This window comes from Halichoeres trimaculatus, unplaced genomic scaffold (assembly GCF_033239565.1).
Source record: "Halichoeres trimaculatus isolate MK-OKI-2021-1 unplaced genomic scaffold, fHalTri1.1 fHalTri1_scaffold_21, whole genome shotgun sequence".
Lineage (NCBI taxonomy): Eukaryota > Metazoa > Chordata > Actinopteri > Labriformes > Labridae > Halichoeres > Halichoeres trimaculatus.
The window spans coordinates 16,626,212-16,645,011 of NW_027437199.1; the positions used below are offsets into that span (position 1 = coordinate 16,626,212).

The 18,800-nt window shown below is 39.4% G+C and overlaps 1 protein-coding gene across 4 annotated transcripts in view; it reads left to right on the forward strand.

The window, feature by feature from the left end:
- Positions 1-17,994, forward strand: part of ptpn12 (protein tyrosine phosphatase non-receptor type 12) — a 60,160-nt gene extending 42,166 nt beyond the window's left edge. For 2 of the 4 annotated variants that reach the window (XM_074698032.1, XM_074698033.1), the window contains 6 exons: positions 3,650-3,830; positions 5,175-6,135; positions 9,445-9,516; positions 12,131-12,181; positions 13,890-13,973; positions 14,313-17,994. In XM_074698032.1, coding sequence (XP_074554133.1) covers positions 3,650-3,830; positions 5,175-6,135; positions 9,445-9,516; positions 12,131-12,181; positions 13,890-13,973; positions 14,313-14,374 — 1,411 coding nt within the window. In that variant the 3' untranslated portion in view covers positions 14,375-17,994. Of the gene's footprint in view, positions 1-3,649; positions 3,831-5,174; positions 6,136-9,444; positions 9,517-12,130; positions 12,182-13,889; positions 13,978-14,312 lie in introns of all 4 variants that reach the window. The other 2 variants (XM_074698034.1, XM_074698035.1) reach the window with 2 other exon arrangements.
- Positions 17,995-18,800: the final 806 nt, after the last annotated feature.

Sequence of the window (18,800 nt, forward strand, 5' to 3'; positions counted from 1 at the left end):
TCCTACATCACACTGAACATAAGCCAGGACGAAAGAAAAAACATAAAACAAAGATTAAAAAATTATATTTTGCTTCTAAACTCTTTTAAACTGTCTGTAAATAACATGAATGTTTGGGTGTTGTGTTGTGTTCATAGACTGTTAAAACAATGGACGTCATCTTGCTCGACTTGAAGTGAGGTCGCCCCAAAAACTGCTCCCCCTAGTGACTGGCTGCAGTATAGGTCAAAAAATGTGTCTCCCCAGTCATTCCAGATGGGCTGTGGTCAAACTTTAAAAAATTAATACACCTCGCAGAAATATTTCTCACGTGTGGTTGTTGTGGTGATTTGAAGATATCATTCGGCTGCCTTGTATTCAAGTCCTATTTTTTCTGAAAAGTTTTGTTTTCATTAGTTATTAGAAGTTCAGAGCGAGGCTTTATGTCGCATTTAAGGATGATTGACAGCTGCTATTCTTGTGTATTTTTTTCGGGGATTGTAAACAATGTTGGGAGGGATAGCCAAGAAGAGATTAGACTCTAAAAAGAAAGAAAATATTATTTTTAGTGCTGGGCAAGTTAAAGCGTTATTTTCGCGTTAACCCGTAAATCTATTAATGCGGTTGAATATTTTATCGCACATTAGTGCATGTTGCTCACATGCTTTGATTTTGTAAATGTCTGTAGCTGACCGCGGTGGAACCGGAAGTGAAATTGGCGGAAAAACACAATGAATAACCAAAACAAGCATGGAGAAGAGGGGCAACGCCACCGAACTTAAAGGCGCTCGCCGCTTAGTGTATCAGTCTGCGTGCACGGCGTGCCAGATATAAACAAACGCAGGTAGTCATCCAGGACGAAGAGACACGATGAGAACTAGAGCCTTATTTGGCGGTGTTTTTGTGTGAAAGTAACGCGCTGAAAATTCTCTAAATAAAGCGTGAATGCAGACCGATAGAGTTTTACGGTGGGAGTCCGTTTATTTGTGTTTTTGGTCAAGTAAAAAATGGCCCCGTTTGAGTGCAGAGGAAACTGTCTGACAGCAGGGAGGGTGTGTTTGGTGCGAGCGCTCTGGGCTTCTGCTGCACAAAAACACTGCTGTAGGGGTAATTTCTGCCCTAAACCTTGTGATAGGACCCTACTTGTTCCATCCCGGAGTATCACTTTAATGCCCTGACAGTGGCAATAAGCTTTAATTTTGTGTTTACATTTTGTAAATTTGATTTACCCTAAATATGTGATTTAACTATTACTGTATAACAAGTACTGATCTAGTGTTTGCATGACAGATGTTATAGCACTTTCACAATGCGATTAATTATGATTAATCAGGGAAATCATGCGATTAATTACAATTAAAAGTTTTAATCGTTGCCCAGCCCTAATTATTTTTCTTACCCCGCTTCATTCAGATTCTCTCACAGCCTCTAGTAATTCTTTGGCTGCCAATGCCTGCGCCTGTGACTGGGGTTTTTTGGCTTCTGTGCCATACAATGGTAATGGTGACGCCATGCTGTCCACTCTATATATACTCAGTGGTTGTGGTTTTTTGTGGTGTATTTCTCTGTCACTTGGGGTGTAATTCCACTCTAATGACATTCTGCGCTCTAACAGAGTTAGTCAAAGCTCCTTTTTGTTATTTAATTCACATTTGTTTCAATAACTTTTCTCATTTTCGGTTTCAGTTCTTGTTCTGCAGTCAAAGACGAACATTTACATAATCAATAATCAAAACAGGAGTTTAAGTGCAGCTGAAATCTGCTGTCTTCTGTGTGTTTCTCTTAACTTTATCTTTCTCTTTTATTCCACCCCTGCAGACCAACCTGCTATCATTAAAAATGCAGCATCTTCTCTCTGGAGTACATATGTGTGGAGGGCACAGTGCACTTGTTGTGGGTGGTGCTGTTGCATAAATTTAAAAGTTCTCACAAGGACGTGCATTTGTGTGTGTGTGTGTGTGTGTGTGTGTGTAGGAGTTTCACTTGAGCATACGCGGTAAGCAAAGTTATTTAGTCGCCTGCACATCAAAAATAGGACGGACGGTCTGAGAGTTTCTATTCTTCAGGGCAGAAGAGAGACGTTGAAGCATGTTTGAGAGTAAATTCTGAATAGTTTCAAACTTTTTCACTTCTTATTTTTCACACAATTTTTAAAAAATGATTCAAGGGGCTGAAATTCACACTTTATTCCCCAAATTTAACATTTTTGTTCAGACCAAAAAGCAGAGTTCATGGAATATTCCCAGTGTTCCACTTTCTGTGCCTTTAACCTCAATTTCCTCCCTTCTTCCTCCTGCATATTTGTTTTTCTGTTACTTATTTCTGCTGTTTGCTTCTGTAATACCTCACTTTCCCCTCAGGGATCATTTTAAGCTTCATCTTATCTCATCACGGGGAGCCACAGGGCCTGAATCACCCAAGTGATTCATGTCCCCATGGAGACTATCTGCAGCAGTGGGAATAATCTGTGATATTATGAAATTAATCTTGTGCTCGCTCACAATATGAAGACGATGTAGAGAGAAGTCCTCACGGGGTAAACTATGGGAGTAGATGTGTGTTTTGTTTATAAACGAAAGCAAACGGCGACAGTTACTCAAATTAGTATGAAAAATATAAGATCAGGGATTTATGAATTTAAAAAACAGCCTTTTCTTTAAAGTTACAGCCTTTCTGTTGCACACACACACATCATGCTGTCCTATGTTAGCTCCAGCTCTAGTCATGTGCTTTTCATTTAGCTCATCACCACATCCTTTCACTGCCTTTTGTTTCTTAAATGTGTGTGTGTTCTTAACAATACAGTATGCATACGTGATATTCCATTATGTGGAGTGGAAAAATATCTTAATGTTAAACTTTCTGTGGGTGTGTGGTGGGCTCGCATCAAACCTCAGTATCCTGTTTAAGATTCACAAACACCTACACTCTGAGTCTATAGGTTTGTTTGGAAGTAGTTTAAAGACAGAAGAAAGTGTGTGTCTGAATATATGAACACAGAAAGAGCTGAGTTAGCTTGAGCTTAACTAGCTTTTAAGAGTTTTAAACACTTCCTCTTTTGGCTTCATTAACAGCCCAGATAAAAAAGCTACATTCAGATAAATCAGCTCTGTCAGGGAAATTAAAAGCCTATTTCAGTTTGCATGAAGTAATCAAATATCTTTAAATGAGGATGAGAGCTGTCCACACTGTAGAGACCGCAGAGTAAAATCAGAAGCACCCTGCCTGTACTGACAGCAAGGTTTTCTTAATGCTGCCTCCTAGTGGTAAAAATATACTCAGCACAAGTTCATTTCATCATTATGGTTTCATCATTTTTTTAAAGACAGAGAATAATTTAAGCTATAAGCTCTAAATGTCTGGAAGTATTTTGAAGAGTGATGAAACTTTGGCCTTTTCATCATTTTCCACATCTTTACTTCTGTGTCGGAGGACCTTCAAACACATTTCAAATAAGTCACTTTTGCTTCACATGAACATTGAAATATCTTGTTTTAATCTGTCAGTCTTATTCATCTCTGTGAATTTGAGCTTGGTGTTTCATTAAAGTGCATTTTTTGGCTCTGAGGGTTGGAGACGTCTGGTGAAGGAATTTAAAGAAGTCTGTTTTTCTGTTGTTGACTCAATCTCTCTCCTCTTTTGTCTCTCCTTCCTGTCTCTGCTTCTGTAGTACTCAGGTTGAAGGAGATGTCAAGGAGGAGATCCTGCAGCCTCCAGAACCTCACCCTGTTCCTCCAATCCTGACACCGTCTCCCCCTTCAGCCTTCCCCACCGTCACCAACGTACGGCAGGACAACGACCGCTACCACCCCAAACCTGTTATACATGTCCTGGCTACTGCACAGACACAGGTGAGCTTTTAACTGTAGAAGTGTACACGATGATACACATATAGATAGGTGATTTTCAGATGTGTATTTCTTCATTTGCAAAGCTTGTCTTTGTTTTATCTTTTTTATATGGACTGATTCTGATTAAATGTAGCAAAACAAACTTTTGAGCTGTTGAGGTTTTGCACACGTTTCCATTCAGGATCTGATAATTATTTCTTTTTTTGGTTCATAAATTCTTTATTCAGGAACATGTCTCATTTTCATTCTTTGAAATATTTAACACAAGCTTAGACTGACAGAAAGAACACGTGCTATATTAGAATTACCATGACCCAGTTTATACAGAGCTGATTTTTCTTCTGCAGCACATAAAGACAGCTACAGCAACAACTAACTTGACAGATTAATTATGTAATCAACCAGAAACAGGGTAGCCTAACGAGAATAAAACAAGAACTCAACACAGAGAAGGCTTTACATATGGCTCAGATTCTTAGTTTTGTCAGATAAGACATAAAAAGTGAATCTTAATGTGCTCAAAGTTTGAAATCGCTAAAGCTTGAAAAGAGGATTTACAAGATGGGTTTATTATCACTGCTTGTAGATTCTAGTTTTTAACTTTTATAGATTTTAATCCAAAAACTGTTGAAATCTGGGATTTTCTTTAGTTACGAACTTATAAAATTTATTGGAATGTCAGCATGTATGCATTAATAATAGTTAAGAGCTAAAATGAACAAACTGTTGATAATAATAATAATGATAATAATAATAATAAGAAGAAAAATAAACTTGATTTATAAAGGACTTCTCAAAACAGAGTCATGAAGTGCCGCCACCAATATCCTGTCTGTCATTTGGCCTGAGAAAGAATAAAAGCAGCATTTTCAGGATTAAAACACAGATAACATCTCCATTAAAAGTACAGTGAATATATAAATGTAAAGTATAAAAGAGAGTTTATTAAAGAGTAAAACTTTTAATGCTACATTAAAACTTTGAGCTTCTGGACACACATTTCACTTAAAAAAAAAAAAAAACCCTGGATGGTTTAGTTGACGAGTAAAAATAATGTTTACTTTATGAACAAATCTAAATGAGTGTCAACTGATGCTCCCTAGTTAATATGAGCATCAAAACTGTAAAATAAAAGTGATTGTGAGTACGTTTTGAAATTCAAATAATTTTTTCTATAAAAAAAATTGTTATTAATTCTGATGTTTCAGATTTGGGATTCTTTTTGAGTGGAGGTAAAATGCTTCATACAGGGTCTGAGAGGTTAAAGAGGTCTATTCTTTTCAGGTGATGCCCTATTGTTATCATATTACCAGGTGATGTCATCTCACTGTCTTTTGTTTTCAGAACAAAGAAACAGACATGCAGCAGAACCAGTCAGAACTCAGTACAAACAAGCAGACCAGCCCCTCAGATCAGAAAGACCAGGACCTCCAGAGTCTAAAGCAGCAAACTCAAGTCTCCAACCTTGATCTGAATGACAACTACAACAACAAAACGTCGTCAACGTCAACAAAAACAGAATCAGGCCAAAGCCAGACGCCCTCCTCACCCCTCTCCCCAGCGATTGAATGTTCCGGTGCTCCTCGGATCGAGAGGAAGCTCAGCATCGAGATCAAGAAGGTGCCATTACAGGAAGGACCTCGTAGTTTTGACACCTCCACCTCGATGGGTGTAGCAGGAGGAACGAGTAGCAGTTCCACCAACAACACAGGAGCACTGCAAAGAAGCCACGCCTTCAAAGCCCGGTCCGGCCAGTCGTTGCTGACTTCTAGCTCTTCACTTTCAGAGGACTCGGGCACGGAGGGAGGAGTGGGCGGCTGCGTAGAGAGTAACGCAGATGGAGGCGTCCTCTCCAGACCGAACCACCTCCCTGTGAAGAGCGAGAAGGGGGAGTCGCCAGGAGGGGAGCGAGCCGACGTGAAGGCCGGCCATGCGGCATGGACTCAACCTTGCAACAGCCCGGAGAAGCAGTTCCTCAAAACCACCTCCTCCTCTTCCTCCTCCTCAGAACGTGTCGCCCCGTCCTCGTCCTCCTCCTCCCATCTGTCCTCTGCCTCTTCTTCCTCTTCCTCCACCCCTGTCAGGACTGCCCTGAGCTTCACCAACCCCCTGCACTCAGATAACTCAGACGAGGAGGGGGACGGGGAGATGTCTGGAGGGAAGGAGGGTTATCGTACTAATGTGTCCACAGCAACAGCCAGGGTGACCACGTCCCTTTACCACGGAGAACAGCAGCCAATGAGGAAGGTGTCGCCGATGTCGATCGCAGGGCAGAGCTCTCTGTCACCGTCTACAAACACAGCAAGTACGTCAACCAGCTGCTTTCAGTGAATGAGTGAACTAATTCATTTAACAAACACAGACATTAACAGCTTTTAGCCCCAACCCAGATAATCAAGCAGCAAACACACTTAGAGCTCACATTTACAGTCTGTAACTCATACTTGTTGCTGTGAATTGTGGGTAATTAGATATTCTGTAACCCACCAATCAAAATTTTAAATTGAATTTATAATTTTAGCTTTTCGTTTAGCTTGAACTCTTGTTTTATTTTTTTATAGTGTGGAGAGTTTTCTTACTTAACAGTGGTGGGCACCTCCACTAACTCTCACACGCTCAGAGAAACCACATGTTAGACTCAGGGTCACTCAGGAGGCAGGTCCCTCACAGACCACATGCTAATCACTCCATCGCCCACCACACACCACATGAAACTGCTGCGAGAATACAGAAGCTAGAAGAGAACAAACACGAGGAAACAAACAGCAGAGATAGCTCCATATGAAGCATGGCTCTGTGACTAATTGGTTCAGTTTGCAAGGAATGCTGCAAATGTTAACAGGCAAACACATCTGTCAAAACAACTCCACTCTCTCTTTCAGCTTGTGTGTGTATGAGTGTGTGTGAGTGAATCCACAGACAGGAAACAGTGTTTGGTGTGTGTTTTGGTTTCCCTTGTGCAGAGAAGTGTGTGTGCATGTTGGATGGTGAAGGATCAACTCTGCATGATGCTGATAAACACACGACTCTGTGCACGTTGGGATGAACAGAGCGGTGTCACGCTGCGTTGGTACAACCTCACTGTCATGGCGGCGGCGTGTTGATGCGCTTTATTTATTCTTTGAGGACGGAGGGCGCTCTTTCCTCTGTCGATTTCAAAATCACATGATTCTGAAATCGGATTCTTGCTGTGATGGATTTGGACTTGGAATGGTTTGAGCTGAACTTTGGCTTTGAGATGTTAGGATCTTGATGGGTTCAAAGCTTGTTGACTTAAAACTGAACTGCATTTTTAAATATTTGGTATTGACTGTGAGAGTGCATGATGGGAATTTATTTATATTTACTAGAAATTTATTAAGTTTATTTAAAACTGGTCAATCTTCAGAAAATTGCAGAATTATGGGCCTGAAAAAAAAAATACTAAAGAAAAGGAATATTTAGCCTCTCCACCACCTTGTACAGCTGATATGATTATAGGATACTAGAGGTGGAAAAAAATATCACTACAGCAATATACCGCAATACTTTGACCTGTAATAATATATCAATATTTCAACTCTTACTATTGATATTTTATCAAAATAAAAAATCATATTCTAGGTAAGTTGAAAGTATAATACATCTTCTGCACCTCCACTGCAGTAGATGGCGCTAAAGAGCTACTCTGCTGTATGTTGCCCATAAACTTTATGATAAACTTCAGAGTTAATTTGAAATATTTTATTGCTAAATTTGATGATGTGGGTTTTGATGCCATAAACATCAATGTTTTCTCTCTATTCTTGGATCAGTTAGTTTAAAATCATTTAAAGTTTATTTTTTTACGGTGTAGTAGACTGATAAAATCCTAATCTTAGTCATTTTTTGTGCAATATTAGAGTTTTTATGAGTAACATTGGTTACATCAAGTGACATGTCTTTAACTAACAATTTCTTTACAATATTAGTTTAATGTCACACTAGTTAAAGTGACAAACTTGATGCACTTTATGTTTTTAAGTAAAGTGTGTTTATGAAACGCTGCATCTGACTCATTATTTCAAATACAATAAAACAGAAAATTTGTTTCGAATCAAGTAGGTAACTTGGTAGAATATTACAATATATCACAATATTATGATATCCAAATATTATTGTATCGTGACCAAAGTATCCTAATGTGTATTGTAAGGTTCTTGCCAATATGTACTCCTATAGGATATGTACGATTACTTAAGTAATACAGTGTGTCCTTGATGGCATTGTTTTTCTTTGATGTATAAAAGTTTACAGCAGGAAACAAATAAAATACAGAGACTTAACAAAATAGTACTACACATTTCTATTTTCAAAGTGGAGAAACTGAATGTACTTCATTGTTATTATTAAAACCTTAAATTTAAGGGACATTTTTAACTGTTACTTTTTTATTTTACAGTTTTAGAGCACTGACATGGTTGACTGTCCATCAGACAGTTGTTTGCCAAAAAACTACTTAATCTAAAACATGAGTATGACAAAAAAAAAAACATAGCTTACCTCAGTTTTTGTATTTTTAATTACATAGAAGGGTGTTCTCTACCTGTACTATGTGTGGGAACTTCACTTATTTAACCGCAGTTGGAAAATATGTCCGAGTATTATGGTCTTTTTGTAAGTAAGTCAAATTTGTTTATAGCAGAGGTCACAAAGATGCTTTATACTCAAAGGTTAAAGAGACAAAACAGAGAAGCATTAAATACAAATAGATCACATAAAACAGGCAGACAGTTTAAATATAGCCAAGTCTGAACAGATGGGTCTTCAACTATGTTTTAACAACAGAGGCTGGGGCTGTTTTTGCTAATGATAAAGGAAGTTAACAGCCCAACAAACTTAAAAGCAATGGTCAATAAAAAAGGTCTGTCATGTCTGCTGCAGTTCCTAGAGGAAAAAACTGCATTGAAATGTATTTTTTTATTCTTGGTTTAGAATTATGGAAAAGCTTTATGGACCAAGTTTCAACTTCAGAACTCTGACATCAAACATCATGCACTTCTGAGCTATTCCAAATATTTGAATCCAAATGCAGAAATCTCTGCCTCACAGTCTTGAGGACTGTTGTTGTTTTGGTCTGCTTGGCTTTCTGGCACATTATTCATTTTGGCTGTGAAGTGGCGCTTTGTGATGGGTCGTGAAATGCTGATGGCTGCTGTTTGTTTGGGTTGTAGGAATCCAGTGGCATCGTGCAAAGTGCTGCTCTGACAGGGAGCTGGTTTCTGCTTGTTTCCTGGGTGCAAACTTCCTTTCATTTCACATTTTATAGCCGTGATTTGGAACTTTTTAAACCAATTCATGGGAAATTGACGAGACAGGAGGCTACAAAAATTAAAATTTAGAGGGAAAATATCATAAAACACAACAAAATGTTCTATTGAGAAAAAAGTATAAGAAAGAAGCATCCTATCCCTTTCTGTCTGTCTATTTAATATTTACACAGAGTTCAGACACTCATTGCAACTCAACACAAGAAGCTAGGATTTTTGACTTTCGCTATTTTAGCCTTTCTTATCCCCTGACTGATGATCTCTTACCTCTCTTCTCCACAACGTCTTTATGTTGCTTTCATTTGACCTCTGACCTTCTAACCCAGACTGCTGGGACAGCGACGACTCCCCTCCCCCCCTCCCTGCAAGAACTCCCGAGTCCTTCATACTGGCCACAGGTGCGTTTGTACTGGTCGTGACTCACAGGTGTGTCTCTGGTGCTGTGGAGGTTTACTCCTGGATGAATCTGTGATGTTTCTCCTCTAACCCTGGGTTATTCGTCCTGATGGATCGATGAATGTGAGACTTTTTGTTTGATGCGGGGATCAAACCACAAGCGGTGGTGGTGTGGATTGGATCGTTACCTCTAATAGCCAGAAAATCAGGAATTTGATTCTCTCCTCTTCTTATTCTTTTTCATCTGCTGCTATTATTCGCTACCTGACTGTGTAGGAGCCTCAGTCTGTCTCATCCTCACTTCAAACACACAGATGGACCCACAGGCTGCAGGTATCAGACCTGATCTGGCTTTTCTGTCTCTTCCCCCTCAAGATGGTGTCTCTTTAACAACCATGCTGCCTCCTGCTGTTTTCTCTATGTAACGCTCTGATACAAGGTGAGGGCGTTAAAACAGTCCACCACATACAGAGCGAGCACAGGAGATGAAGACCAGTCGTCTTTTCCTTTGAAAAAAGTGGCTTCATCTTTTTAAAAACACTGGGGGGCGCCATTGAGGCGAGATTCAATTTTCAGAACAGGATATGGACAATGACCAGCTGTGGTTAATGTACACACACTTTACAACATGATTCATTTCAGTGCCATTATTAATATAAATTATGAAAGGACCAGTACTTAAGTAAAGCACCTCTAGTCTTTCTTGAAGTGCCTAACCCATCTACACCACATTCACACACTGATGGCAGAAACTTCTATCGTAAGGAACCATCAGTCTTAGCCAACATGTTCATACCCATCCACACACCACTGACTGACAGTGAGAGCAATTTGGGGTTAGATGTCTTGTTCAAGGACACTTTAGCATTTGACTGCAGGAGCTGGGATTGAGCCCTCAACCCTACAACTAAAAAACAACTACTCTACCACAGCCTCAGCCACATGTTATAAGATAAAATTTGGGGCAGTGTGAAAATAGGCATCAGACCACAATAACCTACCAACCCCCCCTCCTGTCCTGACTTTGGACATGCCTGTTCTGGGGGTGTCACAAAATGCCTTCCAAAGGTTTTATCTATTATTGAAGAAAATAAACATTAAGAGGTTTATAAAATATATTAACACGCAAACCACTGAAGTTTGATCTGTTTCCACATTTCTTTGTTGCCCCAAGACCTCTGAGGTGACCAAACCAGGATAATGACGGTATCAGTGGAAGCAGATTAGTTCATGAATCAGCATTATATGAACATGGGTAGTCGAATTTTCTTTAGGGCTGAACAGTTAATCGAACTGAAACAGACATCAAAATGTAACAGAATGGAATTTTCAAACCACAAAGGCTGCAATTAAAAAAATAACAAACAAAAAGTTTCATGTACACAGACCTAGAGGGATTATGGCAACTTGTACTAGTTCTACCTTAAAACCAGCAAAAGTTAATACACTGGTTTTCTGGCAAAAATACTACACATCTATAAGGCTTGAAGTTAAATCAATCACATTTGCAACTGTGATTGTAATAGTTAATTAAAGATATGTTACTCCTATCAGTTTATCTCATTTCATCATAACATGTAGGCCCGGCCAACAGGAAATAATTGTTGATATGTTGACTGTGCCCTTTGTCGTGTTTGTCATACTAAGGAATAATTCATTGCTTGTGTTGGTGAATAATGCAGTAGATAAACGCCCCTTCCTCCCAAGTAAATAAATGAATAAATCACAATTGCAATTAGGGATGGGTACTGAATTAGGTACTTTTATAGGTACCAACCAAATTCTGCCAAAAGCACAGGGTTCCCATTCACGTAAAATCAAAAGGTACCATGTTTATGTACCTAAACGCATCCTTGTGACTGTGGAGTGGAAGAGTAGGTGATTTTCCATGGTGGACATGAATACAGCATTACAAGGTTATATATTTAAGAATGAATATGTTAGATTGAGAAAAAATAGATTTTATTACTGAACAAATTAACATTTTTTTACCACATACACACAAAAAAGTACCAAAAATTGGTACCGTTGAGTACAGATACCAATTACCAGGTACCAGACATTGGTGTCATATTGTTTCAAATATGAAAGGTACCCATCCCTAATTGCAATAGTAGTATAAGTACAAGAATTGCTATTAGATTATGTTCCAAAATCATTCAACCCTAATTTTCGACCAATCAGCTGAATTAAAAATCTTTGTCCCCTTTTGTACATTTTGTTTTTATTTTTTATTTTTGGGATTTGCCTGTTGGTGTGTTCCCATGTCAGGGAGGTTGCCAGTCTTTGGCACCTCTTAGGTCACAGGGTGAAACATTCCCGGAGCACAGAATACTTTGTACAGCCAGCATTGATCAGGATTAGGGACACAGCTGTGGTTTATTGCCTTTATATTTTGGTATTTTGGGTTGTTGATGTGCAAAGAAAAGTCCTTGTTTTCAAGTATGAGTATAAGCTCAAGACTCACCAGACCTTGGAAAGAAGCGGGAAAAGTGTACTGTGTGTGAATGAGTGTGAACGTGGTTCAACTGCTACTTGGTTTTGAGCTCATAGGTTAATTTGACCTTAGTCACTTCCTGGTATTAAAGTCCCTCTCTCTGTGGCTCTCTCTGTCAGACCCTCTGGAGGGGAAAACAGCCTCAGCAGAATGGAGCAGCTCACACAAAGGTACGAACACACACACATTGTCACTTTCCTTCCCGCCTGTTTATCTGTGCAAAGACGCCTCTGTGTGTCAGGCAGTGTATGTTTTTCCATCACAGCAACACAGCAGAGCAGAGCAGGAAACAGACCTTCAGTGTTTTACAAATTAGCCCGCGCACGATAAGACTGACAGCATTTGTCAGAAGGGCAGCTGTAGGAGCAAGAGACAGAGTAATAACGAGAGAAAGAGATACAGAGAGAGAAAGGGGAAGAAGATAAAACCTGTCCGTAGAGAAGAGGGATGAAAAATGTGTGTATGCTTATCAGGGCCTGAAGAGTGAAAGATGACAGTTACTACCAATTTATTGCCTCAACAGTTTTGGTGCGTTTGTTGGAGAGGGAACAATGAGAAGAAAAAAAGTGTTACAGTTTTTTAATAGCTATAAATGTTATCGAAAGAAGCATTTGGAAAGAGAAGCAGCTCTGTGATGTAATTTAAGATATCTGGACTTTCAATGTCATGAACTATGCTCAGTCTGCAGCTGCTGGGCTGCTATAAAAACTCACATTTATCTGTTCTTTCTTCAAATTAGTGTGATGTCACTACTTTGGCCAGATTTTCAACTTATATCTATAACTAGAAAAGCACTCAGAGAGCGCAGACCTCCACCAGGCATACTGTGATTGTCACCCACACTTTAGTCCTACTTTAATGTTATACTTCATTTCAGCAGACTGTCTGGTACAATTTGGTGTTAGTTGCAGGTTTGTACGATAATTTGTTACCTGACAGTGTTGAATATTTCATATTCTTGATCTTAGTATCCAGAACATTGGCAGGATCTGGATCGTACTTTTACATCTGTCAGAAATTATGGTGACCTTGTCTTGTATTGTTTTGCAAAGCAATCTGACCATTTATGGTAGAGTTATAAACACATATGGTGAAAACGACCCTATTTTGCAATGATAAAGAATCCTTTTAAAAAGTCCTGGATCCAGACAGTGATCCAGATCACCTCCAAAATTTAATCACTCCTTCCTTATCCCATTTTAAACATTTCCTGAAAATTTCATCAAGATCCGTTCGTTAGTTTTCAAGTTACGTTATTCACAAACAAACACTCCCAAAAAATAAACTCCTTGGCCGAGTGATCAAGCGTTAAACAGACATCAAACCAAACCAGTGATGGTCAGCAATAAGGGAACAGTCAAGACTTCCATTTTCGTCTGCTACATTAAGTTTATTTTTTCCCCTGCAAAATTTACTAGAGTGAGTTTTGTTTATTCATGAGTTTCAGGTGAGTCCCAGTTTCATGGTAAAAGTGAGTAATACAGAGGCCTCAGTCTGGCTGTCTTCAGCTGTGTAGACTTGTTTTTGTGATTTAGTTACAGGAGATAAATAACTCATCATCACATCACAGCCAATAAGAGCTAGTCCACTAAAGTGTTTAAATATTGCACAACATCTCTAGAACTGCAAGCATTATTTACATGATAACCAGAGCACTTCTCATCCTGAAAATTGAGTCCTGATTTTGTTGAATGTTGTCGTCAGATTTGTCCGACAGTGGAGTTAAAAATGTAATCTATGAAAAAGTGTTTTTGATGTCTTACCTTCAGAGTATTTGATGGATCTTAACACACGATGCAACACCTCTGGATTTTTCATAATTACACAACAACTCAAGCTCATGAATCCATGTGTGTCTGTGTGTGTTTGTTTTTGTAGATGTGTCAGATTGCATTAAGAAGACGTCACCAACAGACTCTGAGTCAGCTGGTTCCACAGTGACAGACAGCAAGGCAGACCTGGGTGGGTAAGTCTGCTGCGTTTTGAACATATTGTCAGAGAACTCAGCTCCAATGTCTCTGCTCTGGTTTTCACTTGTCAACCACATGAGAGTTATTTTCACATGTGATGATTTTTCAGCCTCAGCACAGAAAACTTTGCTGACTTCTGTGCTTTCTATTTACGTCATCATATTTTCTTTGCTTTGATGCTGCATGTGCAGAAAGTGTTTGATGGTTCTGAGACCATGCAGGGGTTTTTTCCTTGAGGGGATGCCTTTTTTAGATCTGTTTTTATTCATCTTAATGAAAAACAAACACAGCTAAGAACTTCTTGTCCCTGTCCCTGTCTCTGTCCCTTTAGGGTTCGGTAACCGCTGCATTCAGCCCAAAGGACCCCGAGAACCCCCATTAGAGTGGACATGATGGATCGTGATGGAGCGTCCTCCTTCGTCAGGAGATGGACTTTACTGATCTCACCTGGCTGGTCCAAAAATAGAATTCATAGATGCTAGAAAGACAGAAAGCTCAGTTTTACATAGAAGCACCTTCTGTGTAACTCTGTGCCAGAACCTCCTCCTCTTCCTCCTCCTCCTGCTCCGCTGTCAGTCCGTGCAAAGCAGACCAACAGTTTCCAGTCAAGTGGCTTGTCCATTTTAGAACAAAGCCGAGTTTTACCGCTCAACTGATGTTCTGAGCTTCTAGAAACTGACCTGGGATCAGCCTGTTATTGGTTAAAGGGTTTTTTCAGCTGTTTATGGTGTCTTACAAGTAGAATACTCTCGTTTTGTTTTCCTCTGAGCTGTTGACACATCATGAAAATTTGATCATTTTGAAGCTGGAGCTGCATTTGCAGACTAATACACGCTCACCTTGAAACAACAGGTAGTCAGTTTTCTGTCGAACCAAAAGAGAAGATCTTTTTTTTTTCGATCAGGATTGATCTCTAGTCGGACAAGCTACTGCAGGAAGCTGATTCCTGAGGTTTAACTGAACTCCCTGAAGCTGTCTCGCTTCCTCCTACTGAATGAACAACAATCTTCAAAGCGAACCTAGATAATCTGTTACCCATGATGCAACCTTTTCTGTTGGGTATGTACAGGTTGCCTGGGTGCTCTCTTTCTCTCTCTGTATCTCTCTTTCTCTTCCTCTTTCTGTGTGCTGGTGCTACATTACAAAGGATCAGTGAAGAAACAGAAGTGCTCGAGCTGCTCGTTTTACTCCTTTTCTTCTTTCTTAGGTGCGTGTGTTAGCGACAGTAACGTTAGCTCGAGTGCTTTAGTTTTTCAAGCTGATCGCCCTGTTTTACCAGAGTTACAGATTTTTACAGTTTGGTCATTGCTGTGGTCAGTGAGAGCACCTCTCTGTGGATATTTGATGAATGATTTGACACTTTTGGAGTTATTTCCTTTTTAAGGGGCCAGAGCCAGAAGCAGCTTAGCTTAGCTTGGTAGAAAGGCTAAAATGCACCTAACAGAACGTTTAAATCTCATTCACAAAAATGCTTCATGTCATTCATCTGAGACACTTTTTTGGCTTAACTTTGGGTTGTTTTTTGGTTGCAGTGTCTACCTTAAAACAATTTTACTCTTTACTCTGTGGAAAATTGTTATGACACTTGTTTGGTTTGTACAAATGACGTTTATAATGTTTGAAAAAGAAGCAGGCTGGCGGTTACCTGTTTTCACACCAAGCTTTGTGTAGCAGTCTGGAGCTTTAAAATCTTAGTAAGGAGTTTTTTTGCTAGGTGATGAATAAGACTCAAATTAATACTGCCATTTAAAAAAAACAAGGTTATTAGCAGCAAGTGACCATTTCTGAAAAGTTAACACAGCGTCTGAAATCGCTGCTGAAGGGTGGGAGGCAGGTGAAAGGATTTTCTGTGCACTGCCAAAATAACCAAAGATCCTCAAAATTATTCACATGTTGTTGTTGGTAATGAGAACCATGATGAGATATTTTACATGTGGGCTGGAGAAAATCATCATTATTTTGTGGACCACCACAGGGGGCGCCAAAAGCAGTACAAAGTAAAAGTTCCTTACAGGAGCTGCTTTAAAAACAGCTTTCCCCATCAACTTCTGTAACATGACACAGTCTACATGTTTATTCCTGCACTGGTTGGAAGAATGAGACATTGACTCATGTTAGGCTGACTGTTTTTCCCTTATTGTGCTATGTAATGCTAAGCTAAGTCATGGTAAAACTGGGCAAACAAAGAACCAAGTCCAGTTTTCAATTGTGTGGCAGTGGTTGTGAATATTTGTTGATTGTGAGACGTCAAAGCCAAACGTAATGATGCTGGTGCTTGAACTAGGAAGCTCAGTTATAGGTGATTAAGTTTATGACTGAACTTGTAGAAGACACTTTTTGGTGAGATCAAAGTAAAACTTCAACAATTGTGTCAAATTATTCTTCTTATCCCAGAGTGAAAATGAGCTGAACGACCACCTCCGTAATGACCAAACTCTGTGACTCTGGCCCTCACTGCTGGGACCATGAGCCTGCCTTAGACAGCCAATGACAGTCCTCCTTTCTTTGGCCTCTCTTCTTTTCTTTCTTTGTGTTTTTGTCTCCTCTAAGTCTTAACTCGGGACTCATTTCCTTACTTTCTTGCACTGTCCTGTCTTTGTTCTGTGTCTTTTTTCCGTTCTTTTTCTCCCCCCGCTGGTGCGGCCCTGAGATGAAGAACCATGAGAGTCTTTTCTTTCTATTTACTGCCAGCTAACTCACCATGAACCTCAGTTATTTGCAGTAGGAATGTTACACATCCTCTGGCCTCTTCAAACTTGACTGCTTCCTCATCTGACGGCCAAACTCAAACTGATACTGTAGCTGCTCCTGTGTCTGTGAACAAAGACTGAATACGACAGCAGCAGCCAGGGACCCAGGACTACTGTTTTCTCCTGATTTTTAGCGCTCTTTGCAAACTCCTCCTTCATTTGCTACCATAACTATACAGTATATGCATTGTTTTATAAGATAAAGAACTGTACAGGGCAGTTTAGGTATATAATATTTTCAGATTTTTTGTTATCTCGTAAATATTCTTATTAACAGAAGATGTAAGAAAGTCAGTGCATGATGATGATGATGATGACGATGATTCCTCCCTTTCACCATATTCCCCTTCAAACTGTAAATTATTCTGCTGCCCTTAGTTTTTTGTTTTTTTTTTGCTCCTGGCGACTATTTCAGGGTTATTTTTATTTTTTGTTGAGTTATATGATATTTTTTTGTTTTATTTTAAATTGTTTGGCAGATGAAAAGTTGCCCCTTTCAGATAGCTTCAACGGGCTTTCAAATAAGATTGTAATAATAATATTAATGATGATAATAATAATAATGGTTGTTTTTTTGTAAATGGTATTTTAAAAGTTATTTTTGTATACGCGGTTGTTTGTTGCGTCACAACTCCACTGCCACCCCACCAAAATCCCTTCTTCCCTCTTTCCACAAGCTCTCTCCAACTTTCCTTTTCATTTTTCCAACATTTATTTCTATATTTTGATTGTTTTAAAGGTCAAACATGCAGCAGAGATGGATCTCCTACACTAGATAAGGAGCATCTCTATCCTCTGTTCCATCTTTGGTACCTTCCCCCTCGTTTCCAAGCTGTAACTTTCAACACACCTGTTCACTTCAGTCCAACATCTCCAAATAACATTTGGCCGAATTGAGAAACAAAACTTAAAACCTGATGAATACACAGCCTTTTAAACCCCTTTCCTTCCTTTCTCTTCATTTAGCCATGCACACTAGCCTCGATCTCAGTCAAGAGCCCACCTGTGCCTTTAAGTGAGAGCCCGCCCACTCCCCCCTCTTTTCTCTCCCTCTCGTCCAATCATAATTAACGGCTTGAGCGTGAGCGATGTGATTCGCTGCTGCTTGCTCACAGCCTCCTGTGGGACTCTCCCCACATACACAAACAAACACACACACATAAACACACATACACATACACATACACCACCACCAACTCTGTACCCTCTCTTCACGCACATACACTCAAATAAACACACACACACACCCAAAATGTTTGTATGTTGCAGAAATCAATCAGTAAAATTGAACATTAAGTAAAACATGCCTCTTTGTTTTTATTAGAGAAAGTGTGTGAAAGTTGTGTTTCTGCGTGTGTGTACAGGAACTTTAGAGAGCAGGTAATGAGGTAATCACTTACTCTGTGTCTGCAGCCAAATCAAAGAGCTTATCTAATTTTGTCTCTTCTAACTGCTCATATAATCTAATCATGTCCGTCACTGTGTATATGTGTGTGTTAGTGTGTGTATCAGGGAAAAGTCACAGCAGGGGATCCTCGCTCACACCTGGAAGATCTGCTGAGACGTATACACACACACACACGTACCACTACTGCCATTAATTAATCCCAGCAAGTGGTATAAACAGCGTCTCACACAGAGACCTGGAGGGTTACACATTTGTATTCACTTTTCACACTTAGAGAGTCACAGCGGGTGGGAGGACATACTGTGATTATTTCTTCTGCTCACTTGTAGCCAAAGCTCATTTAATGTTATTTATACAGTACATTAGACTGCATTATTTCATACTTAACCATTACAGTAGAAGAGGCTCAGCCTGCTTTACATCTGTCTTTGTATTGGATCTTTATTATCGTTATCCACCTGTTACAGCTACAGGGTTTGATGCCTGCATCAAGTGATTGCATAATATTTACCAGTAGAGCACCAAGAGAGGCCTTTATATTGAACAATTATACAAAAACTTTTACTTCTCTTGTCTTTGAGATAAACACCAAACTTGTATTTTACACTTCCTTTCAATTTATTTATTTTTCAATTTTAGTAAAAACAGATTATTACAATAA